The sequence below is a fragment of the Monodelphis domestica genome, chromosome 4 (assembly GCF_027887165.1).
Source record: "Monodelphis domestica isolate mMonDom1 chromosome 4, mMonDom1.pri, whole genome shotgun sequence".
Taxonomy (NCBI): domain Eukaryota; kingdom Metazoa; phylum Chordata; class Mammalia; order Didelphimorphia; family Didelphidae; genus Monodelphis; species Monodelphis domestica.
Genome location: NC_077230.1, coordinates 32,568,622 through 32,586,351, shown reverse-complemented (window position 1 = coordinate 32,586,351; position 17,730 = coordinate 32,568,622). Strand labels below are relative to the sequence as shown.

The 17,730-nt window shown below is 34.1% G+C and overlaps 1 protein-coding gene across 13 annotated transcripts in view; it reads right to left on the bottom strand.

The window, feature by feature from the left end:
* Positions 1-17,730, bottom strand: part of DMD (dystrophin) — a 2,399,796-nt gene that overhangs the window by 239,776 nt on the left and 2,142,290 nt on the right. For all 13 annotated transcript variants that reach the window (XM_007493357.3, XM_056797113.1, XM_056797116.1 and 10 more), the window contains one exon: positions 5,157-5,217. In XM_007493357.3, coding sequence (XP_007493419.2) covers positions 5,157-5,217 — 61 coding nt within the window. The remainder of the gene's footprint in view (positions 1-5,156; positions 5,218-17,730) is intronic.

Below are 17,730 nucleotides of genomic sequence, written 5' to 3'. Positions count from 1 at the left end.
TATAACCCAGATCCAGTTGCTTATCAGTTCCAGGAAGGAAGCGACGGGAGGCAATTTGGAACATATAATCAGAAAATTTATGTGGAAATTTGTTATTATATGTAGTTGGTCAAATAAAATATCTTTTTTAAAAAGCAATCATGAAAAAAATTAACTGCTATCAAATGGGCCAGACTCATTGACCCAATGCTCCATAAATATGATGCAACCTCAGTGCCTCAAAAGGGGAAGAATCTCTCTCTTTGCCTACTATCAAATCCTACTACAAACCATCTCATGGAAATATAAGGGGCAAATCTTTCAGCTGGCCCCTTCATATCCTTCAAAAATCTTCACATAGTATAATGGCTCCCCAACCAGCCTTCAGATGTAACTGAAAAATGTGGTACACGGTTAAATCCTGAACTTGTTTGTTAATTCTTGCATTATTAGAGATAACATAATGAGAACCATTTATTTATATCTTAAGGATGCTAGAGACTACTGACCATGCTACCAAACTTGAGAGTCAGTTCTTGGGACCACACAAGCAAGGACAGAACTGGAGGAGGTCAAAGGAACAGTAACTAAAACAAACAAGAGAAAGAATAGCTTTCATATGAGAAGAAACTAAAATAGATTAGAATTTTAGGGGATATGAGTGAAATCTACAGTATAAAAACATGAAAGGAAGGAATAGGATGAACTTAGACTTTTTAATGAAATCCCTAAATTCTAACACTTGAGAACATGTTTGGACCTTGAAGTTTTATAAAGGGGGTGCCTTTAAACATTTGTTTACACATACATATATGTGTATATATATGTGTGTGTGTATGTTTGCCAGTATCATAATGAAAAAATAAAATTTCAATAATCTTAAAATTACTTGAAAAGCCAAGAAATGTTAAAAATATTATTTTATGACTCACAATGTTTAACTATACAGTACTAGGTAAAATGTAAAACAGAACTATATTTCTAATATACTCTGTACTGTCACCTCACTGAAGTTGGTTTGAATGCCTATTTGAACTTCCCTAATGAAAAGAACTTGGACTGAGGGAAGGGGATATTAGAAAAACATTTTATAACAAGGAAGGAAGAATAATATACATAGGGACTTATTGAGACTTTTGTCCTTGATTAACATTGATTTTGGCCTCAAGATCAAAACATTTCTGATAATGGAAATAATGTATCAAATTTCAAAAAGTACTTTACACACATCTCATTTGAGCCTCGTTAACAACACTATGTGGCAGATGTGTGACAAATTTATGCATCAGTTATTTGCTGGTATATGAACTAACACAAGTCTATTGAAAAGGGCAATATTAGGCAAACAAAAGAAAGTCCTTTCTTGCCCAGAAAAGAATACTTTTGATGTTTATTGCCTCACAATACAGTTTTAAATAAGATGGAAACTAATTTAAGAGGCTAGATAAATTCATGGATGATAAATCTTAGACAGATTACTGAGCTCAGTATCATTGTAGTTTATTCAGAACCTTTTGAGACTGATACAATGGAGCAAAAGAACTATGTCCTTTTCCAACGTGTTCCTTGGTGCCATTGTCTGAGACAGAATGTTAGTCTGACCCAACGTGGTGGTTCTCTTTCTACAACAGGGACATCCTTCATGGACATTTGGAACTTCTACTTGTGATAGTCCAAAGCAAATAATTTTCCAACTCATTAAGATAACAAGAGAGACAACTTTTGGCTCAGTTTGGTTTCTCCATATGGGAGCATGCTACAATAAAAAGGTGAAAGAAATCCTAACAGAATGCAGCATCTGTTTAAAGGCCATTATATTGAAATTTTCATGAGATTGTCAGTAGGCTAAGAAACTTCAAAATGGCAGCAAATGGAAAAAAAGTACTCAGAACAGGTTGAACATTGTTGGTGATTATATTTTCAGGGGCAATGAAAACTGCAATGAAATAACATGAGAGAGATGCTGGAGGGAATAAGAAAGCCCCAAGGGAGAGGAATATGAAAAATGTAACAATGATCTATGTTATAGACTAATAAACAAGACAAACATGAGGTTTCAAGTATCAAAATCAAGGTTTTTAGTGTTACATGAGAGGGTGCTCAGGTTGCAGACAAAACAATGCCTGATTTACTGTCTAGGGAGAAAGATGCTAGTAATGAGTTAAAAATTCAGGGATAAGTGCCCAATTGATCAAACAAACATCCAGGAAGTAGTAATAGGAGAGGAGGTTCTTATTATCCAGATGATCTTCTAATCTCTATAATAAGAAGGAAGATTATAATAGCATTAAGAAAATGGCCAAAGAAGAACCCCGATTTTGCAATTGGACTTTGGGGTATATACATACATGTGTGCGTATGCATATACATATATCTATATCTACATCTATGTCTATATACACAGGCAAAAAAAGGAATCTAAATTAATAAGATATAAAACTATATGCATTCCACTGAACCTTATATACAGTCCAGGGGTCAGCAAACTACTGTCAGTGTGCCTGGTGAACTAAGAATCTTTTTATATTTTAAAATAAAATTCTTCTGTATTTAAAAATATATTAAAATATGTATAAAAAATAAAAATGTAAAACCCACTTAACTCCTATAAAAAACAGGCAGAGGGCAGCATTTGGCCCTTGGGCTGTAGTGGTAGTCTCTTGGTGGTGGAGAATGACAATGGTCTTTGTGCATTATCATCTATTGACGTACCCTCATGTGGCTTTGGAGTCCAAAGACTGAGGCGCAAAGTTTGTGGCACATGGAGCCTGGGATGCCAGTTGTTAGGGGAGGTGCGGTTGTGGACACCTTAGGCTGTATCATTTACCTACGCAGTTACTTCTGTACTAGTCAATCATAAATGTATACAATTCTATATACACAAAATTATGTGGTTCTGAACAAGAATAATAGCTTACTTCTACAAAACACTCTACAGCTTACAAACTGTTTTCTCAAAGAAGCCCTGAGAAAGTTGGAAAGTGTGGTAGGAACAATATCTCCCAGGATCTCTGCAATGTAAGCTCAATTAGATTCTGGGGTTTGCTTTTTTCCTTAAAAATCAGGGAAGTTGAGGGCAGCTAAGTAGCGCAGTGAATTGAGAGCCAGATCTAGAAATGGGAGGTACTGGGTTCAAAAATGGCCTTAGATGCTTCTAACTGAGTGACTCTGGATAAGTCACCTAACTATTATTGCCTAACCCTTACCACTCCTCTGCCTTAGAACCAATACACAATATTGGTAAGGTTTAAGAAAAAAATCAGGGAAGCTGTCATCACCAGATAATTGGTTCAGGGGGACTAAGGTTCTAGTATTGGCCATAAGGGCATAAAAATGCATAAATAAGCCAGTATATGAGAGGTCAGTACACCTCAGATTTTAACTATGTCTTAATTCATTGCAAGTTACCATACACATCTGCCCCAACCCACCTTGCTAACTAAACATATTTGAATGGGGAATTGTGCTGATCTGGACCAATTTTGTACCCTTGCCGATTATTTTTTTCATGTTACCGTTAAGTTAAGTAAATTTAGAAGAGAATATATAATTAAGACATCATGACTCACATTCTTATAGTATATGTAGATTTACAAAGCATTTTCCTCACAACAACCTGGCAAAGTAGGCAGCATAAGAGTTATTGTACCCACTGTAAAGACAAGGAAACCAAGGCCCAGAAAATTTAATAACTAAGATAATACTGCAAAAACTGACATTCATACTCAAGTATTCTGACCTACCTAGGTCAGAGAGCAATGATCCTTCTATTGCATTTCACTTAATAAATCCTAAGAGACAATGCTATATCAAAAGTAACTTCTGTACTTGAAGTATAGGAAGACTGGACATTTTCTTGAGACAACCAGGTTTAGGTGATGAGAGAAATTTTCAAAAATAAATAGACCTGGGGTATGGTTCAGGCTTCTTCATTTTTTCTGTATTAAGGACTGCTTTGGCAGTTTCATAAAGCTTATGAACCCCCTTTCAGATGTGTTTTTAAATGAATAAACTAAATTAAAATAAAATATATATGATTACAAAGGAAATCAATTATATTGAAATATAGATGTATTTTTCCCCCATTCAAGTTCTTATAGACCCTCTAAAATCCATTCACAGAGCCCTTGGGGGCAAGGTATATAGATCCTAGATTGAGAATCCTTGCTCTAGATTGCTGTGAAGCAGCTAACAGCTAGCAACATAATCATTGAAATAATATCTTTACTTTTATATTCTTGTGTACTATCTGTCCTTATTCTGAATGGCATCTCTTACCACTTCTCTTGGTGGTGCAAATGTTTCTGGATAACACCATACTTTTATACATGCTTAACTGGTTAATATCAGTCTCTGACAGAACCAATCTGTGTTGTTTCTCTTCAGTCATTCCAGTTGTATCTGACTCTTCATGACCCCATTTGGGATTTTTTTCTACAAAGATACTAGAATGATTTTGTAATTTCCTTCTCTCGGTTATTTTTACACAGGAGGAAACTAAGACAAACAGGATTAAGTGGCTTGCCCAGGGTCACACAGCTAAGTGTCTCTGGTCACATTTGAACTCAGGAAGACTCATCTTTCTGACTTCACTATCTATATGTGTCACCCACTTTCCCTTAGGTGCCCATGATTTTGGATTTTCCCATTGGAATACAATACTGTTTTCTTAGTAGAGGAACCATTAAGATAAAGAAAATGAGGTTAAATGATTTTCCCAAGGTCACACAGGCAATAAAAAGCCAGGATAGGATTTGAATTCAGACCTAGAAATCTTCCTTCTCATTCTGAAGGGGAAAAACCTTAAAGAATTAGCATTATCCTTTCAAATATTCATTTCCAGGACTAACCAAGAAGTCTGAAGCTAAGCAGAGTTGTTTTGTTGGAATAAAAGACTCCTTTGGCTTTATCACAAAGCAACATACACACTTCCTTCCCCCTCTTCTCCTCTCCTCTCCCCTACCCGCCTCTCCACACACACTTAAAGGCTCCTCCATAATGCATCAGCAAATTTACTGTGGTAATTTTAGCATGTAGTTTACTACCTTGTTGCTTCCTTAGGAAGGCTAGAAATAAGGACGTTGCAGACCAAGCAACGTCTGGCTCATGGGAACATATTTGAATACACAGATTAGCCACACTAAATAGCTCTTTTTCATTTTCGTCTTCAGACTTACTTGATGTAGTATGGCACTTTGTTTGGTGAGATTGCTCTCTCCCATGGACCCTGGACAGAAGCTAAGGAAGAAAAAGAAAAGAAAAAAGACAAGGAGGTCAAGTTCAAAGCAAACAGGAAAGACAACATTAATCTTTGGAATTACAATTTTATACTGATACTGGTCTATTTGCTCAGTTGTCCATGAAGACAGGAAGGATTAACCTACCATTCTAAAATTTCTGTTCTATTCTAAGTGAAATAGAACTCATTCAGCCAGAAAGATGAGAATGAGAGAGAAACAGAAAGAAAGAGAAGAGACAGAAGACAGAGACAGAGACAAAGAGGGACAGAGACAGAAAATGAAGACAGAGATACAGACAGAAGACAGAGACAGAGACTAGAGAAAAAAAGGAAGAAGAAGAAGGAGGAGGAGAAGGAGAACAAGGAGAAAGAAGAGGGAGAGAGGGAAGGAATCAATGAATGAAAAAAAACAAATGGATAAAGAAGGAAAAAGGGAAGGAATGAAGTTTGGAAAGGAGGAAGAAAGGGAAGGAAGAAGGTGGGAGAAAGGAATGAGGAAGGAAGGGAGGGAGAAAGGGAAAGAGGAAGGAAGAGGAAGAGGAAGGAAAGGAGAAATGAAGGGAGGAAGGAAAAAAAGATTTCTAGACTTGAATTCAAAATTATAGGATAGATAAGAACTCAAAAAAGTAAATAACTGTTTTCTTCATGTTCTTATATTAGATGCCTTCAAAACTTCTTTTTAAATATTAAAAATTTTAATAAGTTCTTACCTTTTGTTTTAGAAATGATACTAAGTATTAATTCCAAGGCAGAAGAGTGGTAAGGGCTAGGCAACTGGGGTTAAGTGACTTGCCTATAGTCTCACAGCTAGGAAGAGTTTGAGGTCATATTTGAATGAAGTATTTCTCCTCTAGAGGCCTGGTGCTCTATCCACTAAGCCACTTATCTCCCCTGCCTTCTTTTTTGTACTACCTGATTTTTGTAGGTGCTTCTCTGTTTTTTGATTGATTGTTCTTACTCTATCAACAATTTAAAATACAATGTTTTTACATGTCTATTTTCTGTGAAGTAAAGTTAAACTGCAGAACCTTGCTATGTTTATCTCTCTCTTGGTTTAAGTAGAGTTCAATTTCATTTTTATTTCCTACATTATTAACTATGTATATGTTTTATTGACTTTCTAGATTCAAGGGAGCAACATGATCATATCGAGGATGTTTTTCAAATTGTAAGAGAATGGTGCATAACAACAGTTTTCACAACTGAACATTAATGAAACTATTTATAATAAACATTTTCTATGAAAATTACTACAGGTAAAATTTAATTCTACATAATGGAACTTCTTTATCCCAGGCCTCTATTATGTTCAGTCAAGGCACTAATCTTAAAACCTTATTTTAACATTTTGAGCTTGTAGAAATTTCAAAGATCTGAATCTCTCTAAGGCACATGTTTGTATACTGTAGGATCTCTTTTCCTTGACGTGAAAATAATCTAGTTTGGAGGAATGATAGCATTTTCTGAAGAATGGCATCTTGCCGAATACATTTTCAGAAATTGATGGAGCCTTCATGCAATGTCTCCCGAAATACAAACAGAAGCAGCAATAATGCTGTACCTAGTTATTTTATCTACATGAACATCTTTCCATATTTTTATCATACAAGTAATTAGAAATACAGCTGCTGTTAACCATTACTTACAAGAGATCTACTGTGAAGAGCTATGATAAAAATAAATCTCACAGTATAATTTAGTCCACAGTATATAAGATGTAAGATAATAGTGTTGATGAAAATATATCCTTGATATGTTATGTGAGCAAACAGCTCCACATAAGTTATCCTCCTTCACTTCTACATAATCTGAGTAATACATTTTCAAAAACCTTTGTTTTCTATAGAGCAATATGGTGATCCAATAACACAACCTTTAATAAGACACTGTGCTCTCCATACTGATTATGTGTCACCACAAATATATGGGAAATTCATCTATATTTAGCCAAAATGTGTGTTTTCCATCTTGATAGGCACCAAACTTAGTTAATTGGAGAAAAAAATGACGTTATTTTAAACACTATTTTCACTAGTTACTTCTCTATTCTTTTATATAGCATTCTGCTACATTAATTAGTGGAGGTGATAATGGAGCATTTGATTCTCTGATTCTTTGATAGACCAAAAAGGAAAGATTTCTACTTTGCTTAATGACAGCAATGACAAACAGCATTTCTATAGCATGTATCAAAGACTGTGCTAATCACCTTTACAAATATTATCTCACAACAATCCTGTGAGGTAGATCTTGTTACTATCCCTGTTTTACATTTGAGGGAATTGAGGCAAAGTTTAAGTCACTTGTCTAGGATCTCACTGCTAATAAGTGTCTGAGGCCATATTTGAACCCAGGCCTTTCTGACACTATATCCAGCACTTTATCCATTTTACCACATAGTTATATAATAGAAAGTAAAAATCCATTCATTCTGACTCCATGAACAGCTACTGTTTATAGAGACTATATATTCTCTTTTTAAAGATCTTTAGAAAGCCTATACAATATCACAGTTTTTATTATCATGAATGTCTTTTTTCTTTACCCATGGAATCCTTTGGAATAGTTGTAATTGGGAAGACATTTACTTTATTACTTGTGAGCATCTCTCAGAGATATCTATTTAAGTGCCATAATTATAGGCTATAAATGAAGCTCAGTGGGTTTCTGTTTGACCTAGACAAAGTTAGTTCAAGCAAATAATATAAGGAAGAGATAAAGGGAGAGAAATGTTGAACCCTAGTGAACAAAAGAAGAATTAAGTTTTGTATTTATAATTGTCCTTGCTACAGATGCATTATGGTGGAGTGGGGAAAAAGTACACATTAAATTTGGAGTAAAGAAGACCTGGCTTCTAACCTCCTTCTCTGTGACCAGGGGGCTCTGGTCAGAGAACTCTCTGGGCATTAGTTTCTCTCTTCTGTCTTTGAGGATAATAATAGGATCAGAGAATTAGAGCTGGAAGGGATCTTACAAGTTGCCCCAAACAACTTTTTTGTTTCACAGACGAGTAAAGACTTGTATATATACATATACACATGAATATATACATATATATATATCGATCAATATAAACAACCTAGCTTTGTTCTCTATACATATGCTGCTTCACAAACCTTAAAAAATACATATATAATATGTGTGTATATGCCATCTATTATTAGTCATGATATATATTCAGAATACATATATTAATCTTAATAATTTTATGATGCAGATACTGTAGGTATTGATCTGAGACAAATTACTTAACTCTGCACTCAGTTTACTCATTTGCGAATTGAAGGGGTTTAAAGGATTTGTCATCCATATATATTACTTTGCAAATATTAAAGAAGCTTTATATAATAAAAGCTGATGAAAGGCCTAAGTAAAGTTTTCAAAATACTATGTTTAATTTATATTTCTCCTTTAAAATAAATCCTTTCTAAAAGTGTTTCAGATTCAATTAAAAATGCAAAAACTTCTGTTTGTATAACAGTTATTAATTGCTGGCTTTCATATCCCAAAGAACCATATGTTTTAATGTCTTTTTTTAAAAGACACATGAAAAAGAAGCATTTTTTCCCCTGCGAGATGTCTTTTCCTTTACTTCATTATTTTCAACTTAATACTATATTGCAGTCATGATTTAAAATCCAGAAATTTTGTTATCAGAAATGTCTTTAATACATGAAAAACATCTTTTCCCTCAAGACAAGTAGCTTTCTTTCACTGAAAGGAAGGGCTTTAGAAATGGAGCACAATTGGATGATGGTCCTGTGTGAGCAGATTTGGCATTCCTTCTCAAGAGACTGTTGAAGGGTTCTTGATGGTAAATATTTTGGTCTCCTGGATGATTGTGGTCTTGAATACATTTAAGTTGGTCAAATATGTGGAACCTCTTACAAGTGTGTCCTGAGAATCATCATCTCATTTCTGGCAGCTGTCCCAAAGCCAAGAACAGCTGTTTCTTATCTCAGGGTACCAGTGAAAGCTTGCTGTCCTTTACAAAGCAAGTTTACGTAATAGACTCTCGTATCTTTAATGCCCGGTGTGTCCATTTTTAGTAGTCTATCAAAAGCAAATTTATAGGAAATCAGTTTTTATATGACACCGTGCTGTCCTCTGGCATTTTCTCATACAGATGTTCCCCTCACTTCTAAGTGTAATTCAAGTGCATCTTTGTGATTCACTCTCTGGAGTAAAAACCATCCATTATCATCCTGCACCAGCTACCATGGGGGTATTGTCTACTGAATTTAAATAGCAGACTACACACAGATTTATTTATTCCAAACAAAGTTTAAATTTTTCCCTTTCATGACTGTTGCCCTGTGTTATTAAGAACTTGAATGGTCACTGTTCTACTTTCAAAGCTTTTCCTCCCTAGAGAACCCAGTATTCAATATTATGCCCAAAGTGAGTTTCTAAAATCCCAAACATGGTCTCTACTATTTTAGGGAAATTCTTATTTAAACCATTTTTAATGCATAATGAACAGAGAGTGCCAAAGCTATGCACCCTGGAGTTAAGCCATATTTTAATCTACATGGGGGCCAAACCAGAAAATTAAAAAGAATGCTAATGTTATTTAAGCTGGGCCAGATCAGCACTCTCAAGAATTCATCCCCAAACATTCATTAATCCTGCTGAATCTGGGGGTTGATTACCTGACAGGGTCAACTAAAAGGTGGGGCAGGGATAAGTTAAAGAAATAAATACAGAGCTCACATGGAGTACTAGGAAACTGAATTAAGGAGAAATAATTTCATTTCCATTCCATTCTGTTGCATCAATAAACATACCCTAAGTATCTATACCAGAGGTTTAAAAAATTTTTTTGTTAATGGCACAATATTATTATATTCTTTATCATAAAGAATGCAGTACTGGAGAGTTAGGAAAGCTTTTCATGTTATGGTGAATATAAATTCAAGATCCAAAAATTTCTCAGAAGACATAGACCCTTAATGTTGAGTGAAAGTTCAATATAATCCTTCTAGGCACACCTAGTTGAAACTCATTGTCCTGCAGCATATCCTGGAAGCCACTGATCTAAAGTGCTCAGAGAGGTAAAGTTAGGTAAAACATGGCTTTTGCCCTTTGAAGTAAATTGTCTTAATAGGGCAATACGACCCATAGACAAAGACCTATAATACAATGACACACATTTAAATGCAAGTAAACTCTTATATGAGGTCCAAGAGGGAAGGAACATTACTACTAACTGGGAATGAGGAGAAGAGAAAAGTCCTTAAAGAAAGTTGCATTTTAATTGGGCATTAAGGGATACATCAGAATACAGCCAGGAAAGGGCACTTTGTTTTTGGAAAGCTAAAGAAATAATGAATGAGGCCACAAGACAATAGATTGTTATGCCATTTTAGGAACCATGGTAGGGATAATTTGATCATGACTCCAGAACTGGAGAGCAGGAATGTAAAAGAGCAAATTTTAGAGTGAAAGATGTTCAATTTTAGAAAAATCAAGTCTGAAATAAGGGTTAGCCAACCAAGAGGGGATATCTGAGAAATGTGGAATTGGGGATAAAGGTACAAGATTTTGAATAAAGATAAAATGGTTGAATCCATGAGAAAGTACATCATAAGGTCTCTAAGGGAGAAAGCAGAAAGTGAGACAAATAAAAGTCTAAGAACTGAACCATTGGGAATATATCAATTCTTTTATTTATTTTATTTTATTTTATTTAGTCAATTTAGAACATTATTCCTTGGTTACAAGCATTATATTCTTTCCCTCCATCCCCTCCCCCCACCCTTCCTGTAGTCGATGTGCAATTCCACTGGGTATTACATGTGTCCTTGATCAGAACCTATTTCCATGTTGTTGATGTTTGCAATAGGATGTTCATTTAGAGTCTACATCCCCAATCATATCCCCTTGACCCATGTAATCAAACAGTTGTTTTTCTTCTGTGTTTTTACTCCCACAGTTTTTCCTCTGAATATGGATAGTGTTCTTTCTCATAGATCTCTCCTGGTTGTTCAGGATCACTACATTGCCACTAATGGAGAAGTCCATTACAGAGAATATGCCAATTCTTAAACTTCAGGAGGAAGAGCTATTTAAGGGAACCAAGGAGCCCTGAAGAAGTTGGAAAATAATCAGAAATCCTAGGAACCAGTTGAGGAGGAGGAAAATTTAAGTTTGGGGGAGTTTAATCATGTTATATAACATAACAGAAAGATCAAGGATAGAAAAAAAGTCACTGGATTTCAATACAAGGTCATTCATAACTTTTGAGAAGACAGTTTGCCTGGAGTGGTGGGGAGTTTTATTCAGGAATAGGTAAAGAAGTCAAGACAATGGTTCTAGACAAATATGAGATGTTTGATGGCAAAAGAAAAGAAAAATAGGCAGAGAAATTGGCTAAAGCCAACAGAAACTGGTTCAGAGAGTTTTTCTCTCTGAACCAGTTTCTGTTGGCTTTATTTATGTATTTATTTAACTGATCTAGTGTCTTTATCATCTTTTTTTTTTCATTTTATGTGAAGCTCTTCTTATGTTTATTTCATGCCTTAGGAAGTTAAAATGAAGAGCAAACTACAGTAATTAAAATTTTATGTTGTTTAATAAGACCTGGAGTTGAAATATACTGATAGGCAGTGAGAAAGAACTAGAAAAACGAATGTGTATTTCATTGAAATTGCGATCTCTGAGGTTTCTGTTTCCTCATAGAGTGATGCATAGAGTGACTCTTGCAAGGATAGGGTTTCTGTAATTTAACTGAAAGGCCAAGTTACATTTGAACACTTTTCAAAACTATTAAATTGAAATAAGGACAGTGCTTTTACATCTATTTCATATATCAAAAGAAAAGGTTGAATAAAAACTTTAAGACCACTTACTAAACTTTGGACGATGGGCAGATTATTCATAGAGGAGATTTCAAAAGCATAGAAAGATGGGAAACATTCCAGAGGAGAAGCCACAAGAGTTATAAATGAGATCTTCAGCATCTGCAATAGCTGTGGAGATCTTTATGGATAAGTGGAATTCTTCACCACTAATACCCTATAAATTTATATTTTTGTTTCTAACTCTCAGATCAGCCTTCATGGTAAACAGAATATCATCCATCATGGCAGTAGTTTCTAGTCACCTTTTAGCAGTAAATTAATATTTAATGTCTAAAGTCAAGAGATCACATACAACTACTTGCAAGATAACTGTATAAGAGAAAACATCCCACTGGTACCAGTTTCTGTTTCTTTGAGAGTTTAATAAAGTCTCAGCCAATAGATCATAAGAAGAACATTCAATTAACTTAATTGTCCCAAATCAAAAATCCCATTTTGATTTCAAGAATAAAATATTCCAAGTAAGCATTAGGTCAAATATAAGAAGATATCTATTTACATGAAGTGCTTATTTGATTTATACGTATATCATTTCAAGATAGCTCACAGTAAAATGTAGTTTAATTTTGCTTCACTGTAAAATTTCCTTAGTACAAAAGTAGAAAATAATAACATTCTTTAAGACATATTATATTGTTAGGTTACCAAGAATTTAGTTTGGATTGAACAAGTGCATGAACTGTCTCTTTAGGGGAATTTAAAAATAGAATTATTCAGTTACTATCTGATGGAACTTCTTCGCATACATTGTATTAGCAGTGAGGAAACTTCAAATGAAATTGAATCTGGTATCTTATACAGTATAAGGGGTAGGAGGTTAGACATTAATAGGAATAACAACTTTCTAAGATGGAGAGTATACATGGAAAAGAAGGATCATAGATTTTGACCTGGAAGAGACCTTAGAAATCATCTTATCCAAACAGAAATAGCTTAAAACAAAACAAAACTGAGGTCTTCAAAGTTAAGTTTGATCAGTTCTACAGTTGTGACTTGCAGTCAGGTCCTCTGACTCCAAATCCAGTGCTTATATGTAAAAAGATTTAATGGACTTATACAGGGTGAAATAAACAGAGCAATTAAATAATGACTAAAACAATATAAATGAAATGATCACTAAAAGGAAGCTAAACTCTGATTAATTGAAAAACCAATAATGGTCCAGGAAAAAAAGATAATGAAACATATCTTCCTCTGGGTAGGGAGACAAGGGACTATTAAGGCTAAATATTGTATTCATTGTTAAATGTGGTCACAGTACTAGGTATTTTTACTTGACTATTTTTCTTTATTCTGATGGAGGGTTCAATTTAGTTGTAGAGAAAGACATGGTAGAAAGGAGTAGCTCTAGATAGGAGACATATCTTTAGAAATTATTGTGATACAAAACAAATAAATTTAAAAAATTAATAAGCAACGGAAATAAAGTATTAAATATTATCATCTTCCTCCTATGCTTTGTTGGTGTTTAGCTTTCTTAATCATGAGTAAGTCTCCTAACCATTCTGCGTTTCAATTTCCTTATCTGTAAAAATGGGGGAAATAATGGCATTTATCTCAAAGGTTTGTTTTGAGGATCAAATGATATAGGTAATGTGCTTTGCAAACATTAAATTGCTATTTAAATGCTAGCTCTCGCTCTCTCTCTCTCTCTCTCTCTCTCTCTCTCTCTCTCTCTCTCTCTCTCCCCCCCCCCCCCCCACTCTCCCTCTCCCCTTTCCCTCTCCAGCCTAAATACAAGAGATGCTACTTATGGATGGTGACATCCTCCAGATACTCCTGTATGCAAAGGACATAGTGTTGATATCTTTAAGGACCAGAATATTCAAACACTTTCTTAATGGGAACCATTACCATTCAAAAGGTTATCCTCTCAATCTACATTGGGAAAGATCAAGAAGATGAAGAATGTCAATTGTTTAAACTGTGACAAGCAGTTAACTAGACAGCCCACTGAGCTAGTCCATTCATACATGTGCCTATAAAAGGAACTTCAAATGGATAATGACTTGATGAAATTGTTTTCCTTGTGCTGACTATGTGGAGGTTATGACTACCCTGGCTGTGTGCTTCTTCTCTTTATTACTAACACTTGGTTTCTCATCCAGGCTAGTGAAGATCTGTCAGGTTTATGAGGAAGGGAAGTTTGGTCATTTCTGATTTGGTGCCAGGTAAGACTATGAGGTATATGACAAAATTGTCTCCCCTGAAGTCTTCTAATACCCTCAACTGATTAATTTGTCTTTTCTAGTTCTCACACCCAAATCTTTCTCTCATGTGTCTTTTCAGGGACGTGTTCCACAAAGTGTTGCTTTGATAGCTCTGGCTTTGTTCAAAATAAATTCCTTCTGTTTTTAACTTCGGCTCACCTCTTTTTCTTGTCTTCCCCTTTTCACTTTCCCTAGACAGATCTCTGAGCCAAATTGTCTATTGTACTCTAATTCTATTTGTTGTCTGACAATTTTTTGATCATTACATTGCAATGAATGCTAGGTGGTGCAGTGGATAGAGTGCTGGGCCTGAAGTGAAGAAGACTTGATTTCAATTCTGGACTCAGGAAAATATGTAGTATATATATATGTATATATATATGTATATATATGTAGTATATATATGTATAAATATACACATATTTATTTATTTATTCTAATTCTACAAATAAAGGAAGAAACTAAACAGAAAAATGTTCACAAAGACTACATATATATGTAAATAATTAGTAAATTAGTAAATCAGTAATACATATTACTTATATCACTGAGAAATGGTTTATTTATTCCATAATATAACAATAAAGATGAAGAAGATGGTCTGCTTCTGCTCTTTCACTTTCTCATGACTTTCACTGAATGAAATCAAGGGTCCAATTACAGGCTGAATGGTAGGTAATTCTAAAATCCCCAGGAACCACAAATCTTCAGCTCTGCTTTCAGAGTCCTGGAAGATAACTCTGGAGGTGTAGTCTCTGTCAACTCTCTCTCTAGGTTCTGATGCTGGTCCTTGCCTCCTTTTCTTTCCTCCCTTGAGAAAAAAAGTTCCACACTCAGACTTTGGAAGTGCCAGAGAGCAGCTGCAACAGTGAGCTGGTCCTATGCTATAACTCTCAGAGTAGGACAGTTCAGGCCAGGGGTTTTGAAGACCCTAATGCTCTAAGATTCTAGAGAAGTCCTTGAAGATTTAATGTTCAGAACTTCAAAGATGGGGGTAGTGGTAGTACTCCAACTTCAAGAAGTGGAGGCCATATTTTAAGAACTCAGGGAATTTGAAGCTGGAAAAGCCTGGTTGTGGTATAAAGTCACAATTCAGGAACTAAAGCTGGAGAGATAAGTAAATCAAAGGAAAACTTGATTTGTATCAAAAGTTATTATAAGTCTAGAGCTTTTCCAAGAAAAAGAGAATTAATTCTAACAAATAAAAGAAGAAATGAAAAAGAAAAAAATGTCCACAAGGACTACATGGATAACTAGAGGAAATGAATCTGAAGATAAAAAAGCTCTGGAGGAAAGAATTGGAAGGAGATTAAATAGTTCAGAAGAGAAGGTGGTAAAATTTAATTAAATAGGTTCCCTGAAAACTAGAATAGCTCAAAGAGAATTCTATTAGTAAAATAGAATATAATTAAAAGCCTAAAAATATAGAAGAAAATATGATATCTGATTAAAAAAACTAACTTATAAAACAGATTAAGGAAAAATAATTCAAGAATCATGAGATTCCCTAAAAACCATTATTAACATAAAAATCTGAGCATTATATTTCAAAAAATCATGAATCAAAATGAATCAAAATCAAAATTAGATATATTAGAAAGAGATATAAGGAAAAGATACAAAATAAATGTAGAAACCACCATTCACCTCCTAAAGAGAATCCTCAAAATAAAAGAAATGTTAAGGCCAAAATTTAAGGTTATTATAGATAATAAAAATAAAATAAAACAACCACAAAAAAGCAGTTCAAATATGAGGGAACTAGTTTTAGAGCTCTCATTCCACCCTTTACTCCATATTTTTATATTCTTTTTCTCAAGGACTGTATTTGGAAAATAACAAGTTAACCTATAAACTATATGTATAAATCATTTAAATAATTAGAAATATTAATTGTTCATTAAAATGACAATCCAACTTAAACTAATCTATTTATCCAATGCTATCCCAATTAAATTACCAAAAAATTATTTTATTAAACTAGAAAAAATAATAAGATACATTTGGAAGAACAAAGGGTCAATAATATCAACAAAATTAATTCTAAAGATGAAAGGAAAGAAGTATAGTAGCATAAGATTTTAATGAGAAAGCAATAATTATCCAAACTATCTGGTAGTGGCTAAGAAATAGAAAAGTAGAGTAGTGGAACAAAACAGACAACAAACAGTAATAAAAGACTATAGTAACCTTGGGTTTGAAAGATTCAAAGTTTTGGAATAAAAACCCACTATTTGGTAAAACTTGTTGGGAAAACTAGAAAGCAGTCTAGCAGAAACTCAACCAATATCTTACATCATTTAACAAGCTAATATCAAAATGAATATGTGACCTAGACATAAAAGGAAATATTATAAGCAAATGAGAACAGGGAACATATTACCTATCAGATTTATGGATAGGAGAAGAATTTATGAATAAACAAGAGGCAGATAGCATTGTGAGATGTAAAATGGATAATTTTGATTACATTAAATTAAAAAGGTTTTATACAAATAAAAGCAATGTAACCATGATTTGAAGGAAAGCAGAAGATTGGGGGGAAATTTTATAGACAGTTTCTTGAAGAGATGTCATATCTAAAGTATATAGAGAACATTGTCAAATATATAAGAATGTGAAACATTTTCCAACTGGTAAATGGTCAAAAGATATGAACGGTTTTTAGATGAGGAAATGAAAGCTATATATAACCATATGAAAAAATACTCTAAATCATTAAAATGACAATCCTACCTAAAGGAATCTGCTTATTCAATGCCATCCCAATGAAATTTATAGGCAATTTCACAGAGAGAGATCTCATATCTAAACTATATTAAAACACATTGATTAGAGAAATGCAAATCAAAACAGTTCTGAGATATTATCTCATACCTATCAGATTGGCTAAAAATGATCAAAGGGCAAAATAATAAATGTCAGAAGGGGTGTGGAAGAATGGGGACAATAATACACTTTTTGGTGGAACTGTGAACTGATCCAAACATTTTGGAGAGCAATCTGGAATTATGTCCAAGGAGTTGTAAAACTGTGGATACCATTTGACCCATCAATGCCATTATTAGATTTATATCCTAAGGTGATCAAGAAAAAAAGGAAAAGAACCTATATCATCTAAAATAATTTTAGCAGATCTCTTTGTGGTAGCAAAGGACTGAAAATTAAAAGGGATGCCCATTAATTAGGAAATGGCTAAACAATTTATGGCATATTTATTCTATTGTTAAGGAATGCTAAGAAATAATAAGCAGGTTAGTTTTGGAAAAACATGGAAAGACACTCATGAAAATCTGAAGAGTGAAACCAAGCAGAACCAAGAGAACCTTTTATATAGCAATGGAAATATTTGGAGAATAACTTGTGCATCTCCACAGAAAGAACTGATAAAGAAGAAGGTAAGCCCTAGTTTCATATACGTACATCTTTTTGTCAAATG